The sequence below is a fragment of the Monopterus albus genome, unplaced genomic scaffold (genome assembly GCF_001952655.1).
Source record: "Monopterus albus unplaced genomic scaffold, M_albus_1.0 scaffold241.1, whole genome shotgun sequence".
Lineage (NCBI taxonomy): Eukaryota > Metazoa > Chordata > Actinopteri > Synbranchiformes > Synbranchidae > Monopterus > Monopterus albus.
Genome location: NW_018128121.1, coordinates 290,881 through 301,606, shown reverse-complemented (window position 1 = coordinate 301,606; position 10,726 = coordinate 290,881). Strand labels below are relative to the sequence as shown.

The 10,726-nt window shown below is 40.3% G+C and overlaps 1 protein-coding gene across 2 annotated transcripts in view; it reads left to right on the top strand.

Annotated features, from left to right (window-relative positions):
- sox13 (SRY-box transcription factor 13) overlaps window positions 1–10,726 on the top strand; it is a 52,426-nt gene that overhangs the window by 29,566 nt on the left and 12,134 nt on the right. The window contains exons 2-7 of one of the 2 annotated variants that reach the window (XM_020620559.1): window positions 3,924–4,140; window positions 4,273–4,375; window positions 7,727–7,813; window positions 9,138–9,310; window positions 10,196–10,264; window positions 10,391–10,499. In XM_020620559.1, the coding sequence (XP_020476215.1) occupies window positions 3,925–4,140; window positions 4,273–4,375; window positions 7,727–7,813; window positions 9,138–9,310; window positions 10,196–10,264; window positions 10,391–10,499 (757 nt within the window). In that variant the 5' untranslated portion in view covers window position 3,924. Of the gene's footprint in view, window positions 1–3,923; window positions 4,141–4,272; window positions 4,376–7,726; window positions 7,814–9,137; window positions 9,311–10,195; window positions 10,265–10,387; window positions 10,500–10,726 lie in introns of both variants that reach the window. The other variant, XM_020620558.1, reaches the window with a different exon arrangement.

The window sequence follows — 10,726 nt, the reverse complement described above, 5'->3', positions numbered from 1 at the left end:
TCATGAGATTCGCCTTCGTTCAGCCCAGTTCTTTCTAATTTCACAGGTGGATAATAAGCTCTTTGTAGACCTTTATATAATAGACCTTTCCCTCTTGTCTTTCTAATATATTCACCATTACATGAGATCACATGAGCCCATGTCTCTTTATCATTCTCTTCTCTCAGGTCCTTTTGTCATATTAACCTTAAATTCCAACATTTGTTTTGCATTTTACCGCACAATAGTTTGTAACATCTGGATGCAGTTAGCATACAATCCAGTAGTGCAAAATAATCTTCTACCACAATTCTGCCTGTTAGAATAGTCAGAATACCCTTAGCTAAAACATAACTTTTGAGCTGCATGTATCTCCATATATCATTAAGTCCAATGTCCAGTTTCATGTTTTTGTGTACCAACATTTTAGTTGTATCGTGATGAGATGATATGATCATATCATATGAATTTACATGTATCTTGTGTGTTAATTAATAAGCCCAAACAATTGTCTGATATATAACACAGGAACACAGTTAATTGCATTAAACTACAAATTTTACATGCAATATTGTAAACATTAGCTATGTTGTCCCTAGTATAGAAATATGGTGATATTTGTTTCAGCTATATTGACTGTCACTACTTGGCTGAAATAATTGAACTAACAGTAGTTTTAGTAGAAAAACAAGGGTCTGGGATGGATAGAATGATACTCAGTAAAACTAGCAGCAGTAACAATAAGTAAATGTATGGATGAAACAGTCCTACGTGATGTGTACCCTGGTTCATGGCATAGTGAACAATGACTAACTCGACAACAATCAAGTCCTGTTCATTCATTTTTAACATTGTCTAAAACAAGGGTAGATTATTGTCAAGTGTACAATATTTTACTCAGATGATCATAGCCACCACCACTAGGTTTATCCAGATCACCCTTGCTTATGTTTTGCATGCCCAGTTCCGCCTTTCTCCTACATGTTTGTAGTCATAGTTGAGCTTAGGTCCAAAACAGTGCCACACGAGGTCAGTGAGATCATACACGTTTCTGTCTGATCTGCACATTGGAGACTGTCAAAGATCCTGCATATACACAGTAGTAATTTTATTTTGCTGCACAGCAGTTGAAATTGAAATGCTAGTATGTGGGAGTCTACAGTTGTTTCATCCATGGCAGACACATAAACAAAAACTGATAAAAGAAGCATACATAAGTAGTTATGACTAATACTGTCTGGTGTAGTTGTGTAGTTGCAGTGGCAGATTGGAGGAGGCACTGTGTCAGCAGAACCTTAAGGTACCCTTTGGAGATATTTTCACATGTAGAACTATGGAGCAAAGTTCTGATGAGTGGGCCCTTGTTTTCTTTGTGCAGTACTAGCCAGGGCATGCATGGGAAAGCAGGTGCTGGGATACATTCACGCTGACGGGGTCATGCTATTTCACTGATTGACAGTGATGCAAAACTGTAGAGAGATGTAGCACTGTGCCAGTTAAAACTGGTGACTGTGGGTCAGTGGGTAGAGCAGATGTCTCCCAACCAGAGGGTCGAAGTGTCCTTGGGCAAGATGTTGAACCCCCAAGTTGCCCCCGATGGTTAGAGCCATTGGTGTGAGTTGGTACCGCAGATGGTTGCCTTGGTTCTGTACCGGAAACAAATTCTGTGTGTGTGTGTGTGTGTGTAACATACTTGACCAAATAAAGGTGATTATTAAAGCTTTAAATTTTCAGCCCAGAAGAACTATAAATGGATTGATTGTGTTGAGCTGCCACCCAAGCATACAATAAGAGTGCATTAGCTTGTGTGACTTGCTGCATGTTCAGTCCTAATTTCTCATTTTGAACACACTTATGTGTGTGTGTATCACCTCCTGTGTCGAGAAGATTTCTAGTCATGACCACCAAGAGGTCAGAAGATGAGGTGCCCTGTACTGTTTTAGCCTCACTTTGTGACTCATAGCTGTATTTTATTGTGCACCTTTAAATATACACGCATACATATATACATGCATATACATCACTGGGGTTTGGAGACTTGGACCCAGGCAGACAGGTGGTTTTGTTCACAAACATAGTATGCAGACTGGGAGAGCTGGGTGAAGGTGGTGGTGGTGGTGGGGGGTCTAAACATTATTATGCTTTCCACAGAACTGTTTTTTTTTTTCTGCGTTGTGATCCTGAGTTGGTCGGCACATTCCGCTGGCATTGTTATCCGGCCAGCTTCCTGCGGCCGGCGGCTTTTGTCAGCCTCTCCCCCATTGTCCCAGCTTCCTTTGTTCCCCGGCTCCAACAATGGCTTTTTTTCTGCCTCTTTATATATATGTGCACTTTTTGCCCTTGTGTGTTCTGTTTGTTTTGTTCTGCTGTCTGCTGTGTTTTTCTTTCCTCCTGCTGCAGAGCTGGGAAATAACACACACACACACACACACACACACACACACACACACACACTCACAAGCGGAGTTGATTTGTTCAAGTTCATTGTGGTTCAGACCTCTCTCACTCAACCTGTCCTCTCCTCCTTTCTCTCCCTGACTGAGGCGTTGTCTGTCTCCCTCCCCTATAACCTCCTATTATTCACTGTCACACACACCCGTACATACAGCACACACACACACACACTGTGACCCCAGGTGGTTCTAACACAACAACCACCTAACCCTTGATCTTGACTTTGGAAGTGACTTAAATCATTTCGACATGTTAGACACCAGAGACACCCTATGTGATGAGATTTTGGGCCATATTTTTTATGAACTGGCTTGCATGACCTCAACATTATTGACCTTTATGACCTTTTTATAAATTCTGCAACGGGATTAATTTTAACGTATTTTATGGTATGGTTATTGATCAGAGAAAAGTAAAATGTTTCTCATAGTCCCTGCTTTATGAATTTACCTAATTTCTGATCTGATTCTGTTGTAATGTGCTAGTAATGCAGACACCAAACTCCCTTTGTGTTAATTGCTGTCTTGACCATAATGCACTGCACTAACTCCATCACTACAGCTTCCAGTACTTATGCTATGTTCACATTTACTGTTGTAGTGGCCCAGATCTGTCCCCTTCCCCAAATGACTCAGATCAGATCTTTTTATTAATGTGTAAACAAACCAAATCAGATTTTTTTTCAAATCCACTTCTACATGTGGACCTAGATTTGGTTCTTATCTGATACGTGACAATGCGACTGCTGTCTGAACGATCACATTGGAACATCTCACTCCTCTGCACATATTCCATCACATCGAAGGCCATTATCCATCTCTTTCCAGGTACACTGTAGGCTATTCATGTGAAACATCTGCAGGAAAAGGTTTGAGTTTCTTTGATGGTAGCTCAACAGCGATCAAAGGAACAGCAAAGTAGAACCAATTGGAATTAATTACTGGGTGAAACAGAATTGGATTTTAAAAACAATTGAGTGATATAAATTCATTGTTGTACTTATGGAAATTAGTGCTGTAGAATTATAGAATATGCACTTCAAAGATTTCTTTTGTTTTTAACTTTTTCTTTGTTATTGTAAGTTGGTAACTTTTAGAAACTAAGAAGATCTTTTATACTGTATTGTATTTTTGTCTTCTGCACCTCTACCTGTTGTTTAAACTCTTAATTTAGATTGGCAATGTAAGTTGTTTTGTCCTCTGCTTTGATTCATAGTAAAATATTTCAACAATGAATGGATTAGCATTTGGCTCAAGTCACCACTGTGCCTAAGGAAAACCTCACAACAAAGATGTAGGCTAATCTTATTACCTGTGTAACTGGAGCTTTAGGTTTACCCAGTCAACTTCCTTGAAGCTGTTGTAGAGTATTGTTCTTGCAGTATTGCTCATTTCACATAAAGATAAAGATTATAAGGGACAGATACTGTCATTTTGACTGTGGGATACCACACCCAGATGACAGCTAGTGCTTTATTTGTCTTTCAACAGAATGGTTGAGCCCAGCCCTCCAGCACTGCAACTTCTCTCCAGCGGGGATGTCACCATGGCAGGCCTTGGTGTCAAAGTAGAACAGGAGGAATCGAGCGGAGGAGGTAGAGTGAATAGCAGCGGTGAACGTCTTAAGACATCTCCTTCACATGACTGGTCTGGAAGTCAGCCACTGGAGGCCCGCCAGCTGACACCACCACTCTCCCGCTCCCCTTCAGTAAGGATATCATGACACGCATGACAGAGCATGAAGGGTTGTCAATTGGCAGTTTAAGAACAATATGTCAAAGTAGAAAGTCTTTCCTCACCCTGGTCTGATCGATGTTCTCTCTTTTCTGTGTCCTGACAGGAGGGTTCTCCAGGTAAGGAGCACCCTCACAGGCAAAGCCCCATGGGACTGAAGGCGGTCAGGATGCACGATCAACCAGAAGGGCAATCCAGCTTCAAGGAAGGTGTGTCTAATCTCTTAATATGGTCTCTCATTAACTTTCTGCCCTGCAGCATCAAGGGTACAGAACTGAAATCTCTTAGATTTGGCACAACCTACTGCATACGTAGTTGATCTGTTAGCCCGTTTTGAATATTCTGACAACATAATTTTAATTCAAGGTCCACTACTAGCTTTTTCTGCATGTTTTGCTCAGTAAAGGTAAAAAAAACTATGACCTCTAGCCTTTTAATTTATGAATAATGATCATGATTGAGTTTTTTCTTCTTTTTTTTCTGAGTCCTAAAATCCAACTCTGAGTTAGCATTGTTTTGGTTCCTTTATCCTGAAGTCAGCAGCAGTGGGTTGTTTGAATGGGTTTTTGATTAGATGCCTGAAATAAGGTCTGTGATTAACACAAGGCCAATACATAACAGTCTTGTTCTAAGAAATGAAGTACATCAGTGAATACCCCACTCATGATTTTTAATGCTTTTACATGTCTTTAACGGTTGCTAACGTGCCTAAATGAGACTACAGAGGCTGTGTGGGACGTTAATAATCATCACACCAGAGATGGAGAAAAATCTCCTCACTAGTTCTCCTTTACAGCCTCGTTATTTTTAAACTCTATTCTAACTGACATAGCCATGATCACCAGTTAGGTCAGGTCAAGAGGAAAGGATTTTGTAGAAGAGGTAAGTGCACTAATTCAAATTACAAGTTGGAAGCCGTGGTGGTGACGTTGAAGTCATGGGACCATGGTGTAGTTGGTTTATAGCCCAACAATAGCTTTTTACTTTTGCTGATTGTATTTGGATTTCAAAAATCATAGAAGTGGTGTTCAGTGGTTAAGATTATCTTACTGAACAAAACGTGTAAATGTCACAAATGGTTGTTTATCATAGAGCTTGTTTTCAACCCAAATAACCCAAAAACCTATCGAAAACTCCCACTGACTTGTTATTGAGGGAACCAAGTTGGCCTACAAAAAATATCATCCCTGCGGCACTTTATTACAGCCATGATAGCAGTGTTGGTCGGTCCGTCACTTTGGTTCAGACTAAAATATTTCAGTAACCACTGGATGAATTCCCATGAAATTTTGCACAGACATTCATGAAGATGAATCCAGTTGGCTTTCATGGTCCCCTCACTTTTTGTTTTGTGTCACCTTGGGACTGACATTTATGCTTTATAGTCAAATATCCTTTTAATTATTGGACAGATAGCTATGAAACTTGCTGCAGATATTCAGGACCAATAGAGAATAAATTGTAAGAACCACGACCATCCTCTGACCTTTCCTTTAGTGCCATCATTAGGTAAACCATTACTTTCAGTTATGACCACATAGCTAATTTTTTTTGCTTGCTTGCAGACCTGCAAAACTCTAGTACAACTTTGTGTTTAGTGCTGCATAGTTATGCCAAGTTAGCATTCTGACAAGCTGAATTAAGGGCTGGGTTATGGCCAAAAGTAACTACTCTATGCAACCTAAAATGTTATACCTGTTCCAAACGGCCACACTGGAAGGCTGCAATACTGTTTAAATATGGAAATAATGGCGCACATTTTTATGTTTATTCAGGAAGGCACTTTTAGTGTTGACCTTAGTTGTTCACATGAAAAGTGGCATAAATAGTTGTGTGAAAAATCCAAAAGAGCTTAAAAGAGACTTTCAAAGCCCAGCTCCTTACTCACCTTCACACAGCTGGCCAATCGTGGCATGAGGAGGGTTGGGAGGCCGGGTTGTTAGTTTCAATAAAGTTACAGAAACTGTGAAACAAGTGGGGAAAAGGGGCGATTCAAACATCCAACAAACACTTCTAATGGAGCACACTGGCACCTTTATAGTGAATGTGATAAATATTGCAGTTAGCATTGAGATTGTATATTGTAAATTTATGGCCTTGATGTGGTTTAGATGGTTTCTCAAGGGTGACTGCTAAGATCAGAGAACATGGCAACATTGCCATAACCAAGACTGACAGGACAAGAAATGAGCAGCCAGAATATGAATTCTGGTGTAAACCATAATAACAGTAACAATGACAAACTGGTAAAAAAAAAAAAAAAAGATCCAGGTTGTAAGAAAACTTTGTGCTTTAATTTTTAAACCCACGTTGTTTAAAGCCACCATATTTAGGAATTCAATGTTTTTCAGTGGCATACTTTTTTGTTTGAGACAATCGGGGTGAAATTTGGTGTAGTTTATGTGTTTGTCACAGCTCATTGCTTTCAGTGTCCCTGAGTTGTATCTGTGAGGACACACGCTGTCTCTGCTGATCTGATGGTAAATGGACTGTATTTTATATAGCGCTTTCTCACAGTGGGTTGCACTGGCCAAAGCGCTTTACAGGAGATCATACACCATTCACCCATTCACACACAACATTCACACACCGATGACAACAGGCTGCCACGCACCGGCACTAGTCAAGCCACCAGGAGCAATTCGGGGTTCAGTGTCTTGCTCAGGGACACTTAGGCATGCGGGAAGACTGGCAGTCGAACCACCAACTTGCTGGTCAGGAGACGACTGCCCTACCTCGTGAGCCACAGCCACGTTTTTTTGTCCAGTCATTTGATCAAATCGGTTAAAACTGAGATTGATGCACTTTTTAATGTTCTAGCAGGACAAGACAGTAACTTGTATTTGGATCTGAACTTCATTCACCTCAACAAGTGCTCACCATTTGAAGTGTTTATATCAGTGCGCCTCCACAGTCTGTCACCTTTCTGCACCTTAGTTTTGTTTCCTTCTATGGGAGTCTTTCTCTTCTACTCACATATATACACATCCATACAATTTTCTCACCTCCGAGACTTTGACAACACTATAGCTTATGTGTTTAAGTGCACTACATTCTGCTGCTATTCAGCATTAAACAATGCAGTCTGCTGGAAATCGATGCATAGAAGTGACGGTTTGTCTAGAGAAGCGAGGGTGTTGTTTTGGTTCCTGAATAGCCTCAGGGGAATCAGGGTGAATTTTTTTTTCGGACTAATTTTTTTCAGCCCCTCACATTTGGTGTAAAAAGCTGTGGCTCCCAAGACTCTCCCTGCCCTCTTTCACCAGCCTGCACTCCTCGCCTTAAAATTTTCTCAAATTCTCGCTACTAGCTGACCTTGGTTTGTTCTCTGTACAAATATTGATCCACTCAAACACTCAAAACATCTCCCAGATACACAAACAACCTCTGCTCTTGAGCACCTCAAATGTCTTTTTCAATCAGTGCCATTAGGACAGCAGATGAGAGGCTGAGAGAGTAGTTTGGTGTCAGATAGATTTTATTTGACCGAATATATTTTTCACGCCATCTAGTGTGGCCCAGTGTGTTTCTGCTGAGTACCTGTTGTGTCCTGTTAACAGTAATGCCTACCATTGAGAAGCTGCTAACCACTGACTGGAAGGAGAAACTTCTGGATAAAAGCACAGTGGGGGAAGAACAACTGAAAGGTCAGTTTTCAAACACTACCCCATCCCTTTAGACCATTTACAGTATATTGGCACATTATTAACTGTGTATTAATATCTGACAATACATACCATTATTTCTAACACATTACTATTAGATTGTGCACATACCTGCCTTTCATTTGTCATGATCTTCATTTGCCTTATTAGTTAAACAAATTCAAAAGCAATATCTGGCTGCATGTAGTGATTTGGTACACTAGTGCTTGGAAAGTTGATTTCATCTTCTTTTCCAGCAGAAGATGAAACAAAAACATAAAACAACAAAAAAGAGCTCTCTGGAGACAGAAGAAGAATAAGGGAAGGCTTAATTGGTCAAATTATAGTATGTGTTACTAATGTTGTAACCACACTCAGCTCTTATATGTGGTCTTTTAGATTTTTTGAAAACCTTGGTATTTAGTCATTTTGGCCCCTGATTGACAGCTCGGACCTCCTGAAAATCTCAAACTGAAATCTCAGGGGCATCTCAGAATGTGTTGAATTATTTTCTGTTTATCTACACAATATGATTTATTTACATGAAACTTCAGAAATGGTTAATTGTTTTTAAAATAATACAATAAAAATTTATTGTATTCACTGTGTTTAGTTTATGGATCTCAAAAATTGATCCAGAGACTGATTGTGGTCAGTGGGAGCACCCAGGCTGTTAAAGACGCATGCATTGCCCACTTTATCTGCACCTACAGCTACTTTTGTCAGAATCAAATCATCTTAAAATGCAAAAATATACACAATGTATAACCCTGTGGTAGTAGCAAAGATATGTCTTTGTGAAACCTGATCCTTTGTGGAAATTATAACTGAGTGAGTGACAGCAGTGCACAGTGACGTTGGACTGACTGACAAAATCTACTGTGCATAACATGCACACCGTTGCCTTATGTACACACCTGAGTGTGTGTAAGTGGCCCCACCCCAGCTAATCCGCTCTCACTGTATGTTATACATCAAAAGGTTATTAGGTTCATCCTGTGAGAATGAGAAAGAAACCAAATAGTCAAATAGTCCACTGTCTTTGTTGTTGTGTTACTCAATAAATTTGAGGAGGAATGTTTCAAACCAGGGAACCAAATCCTCCATGTCTCATCTGAGCTGTTTTGGTATAATAGATAATGAATTATATATATAAAAATACAAATTACTTTACTGCAAAGTGTAACCAATATATGGTATGTTGCAAGAGTCGTAACTGAAACATAGCCATTGAAATAGTGTGCATGTACTATAACACCGGCCTCTCTGTCATGAAATAGAAATGCTCAAGCAGTTTTCAGAGAAATCTGACCTCTGACCCCTTCAGGTACTCCAGAGTCTCTGGCAGAGAAGGAATTCCAGTTGTTGATGATGATCAACCAGCTGAGCGGTCTGAGGGAGCAGCTCCTGGGAGCTCACTCAGAGCAGAGGAACATGGCCGCCCTGCTGCTGGAAAAACAGCAGCAGCAGATGGAGCTGGCTCGACAGCAGCAGGAGCAGGTACCGTTCAGAATCCATGCATCTACCACCATTCTCTTTGTGTCAGTTTATTTTTTAGTGTAAGTCAGGTTTTGGTTCCTCTGCTCTGTCACTCACTCGCCCACTCTCTCCTTATATCACTCTTTTTGGAGACTAGGAAAACTCAGCACAGTCTGACTTTTTTATGACATAACTTTCATTCAAAAAGTCAGTGGCAATTCTGGTGCTTTATTTAAATATTAATGCCAGTGATACCAATGCTTACCTGAATGGTGTTGGACATGTGTTAGAACAGTCCAGAGGCCTGTGTTTGCCAGTACTGTGCTGTTTTTGCATTGCACTCCACTCAGATGCACGAATGGGGAATAAAGATCAAAATGTAAATGTAGGGTGCTTCTGTAGTAAATTGGGAGTGATTTCAGATACAGACAGTCTTTGTTATTCCACGCATTCTCTTTCCTTGTCAAAATCTGGCACCTACATTACCCTCAATGCAGTCACCAAAAGATGGAGATTTGGGTGTTTTAGGCTAGCAGTAGCTAGTGTAGTCTCAGACTACTAGCCTCAAGCAGAGAAATGCTTGAAATGTTTCTGACTTTCTAAAAAGCGCTGAAAATGGAAGAACTAGCTGGTTCACCTAGAATGCTGATGGTATGAGATCAGTCACACATTTTCTGTTCTTACATATCAGATATTTGGCTCAAAATTGTTGTTTATGTATAAACCACAATATTATACTCATATTATGTACCTACAATTTTACTTGACTTTAGAACAAGTTAATTAAGTGTTAATTCTCCTTCTAGGTTGAGTTTTGAATGAAGCCTGATCATGAACAGATGGACGCTGTGTGCACTCGTGTCTGTGTACCACGTGCATACATAATAACCATGTCATATATCACAGATCGCCAAACAGCAGCAGCAGCTGATCCAGCAGCAGCACAAGATCAATCTTCTTCAGCAGCAGATCCAGGTCAGCTCCTCTCAACACTTTCATTTCTTCATATATCACAGCCATAAGCTCTAACATGGGATAAGACCTGGTAAATGAGGCTAGAACCATAATGTAAGGTGTATTTATCCTGACGTTTACCAGCAGGTGAACATGCCATATGTGATGATCCCAGCTTTCCACCCCAACACCCAGCCCCTCCCAGTCACCTCTGACCAGATGACCCTGCCACTGCAGCCAATCCCTTGCAAGCCAGGTCAGTCATTAACCTAACAGGTAGATTTCTGCTTTGGAACCATTAAGCCATTAATCAGTTGTTGGAATAGCAAAGACAAAAAGATCAATAAAACAAATAAGAATTACAGTCCATCCAGCATACAATATACAGTGGATATTAAAGGTGTACAGATTTAGATTTGCATGTTTTCTCATGTCGTGTGGTCTAAAATAAGCCTTTAACGGAAGAGATTTTTGAACATTTGT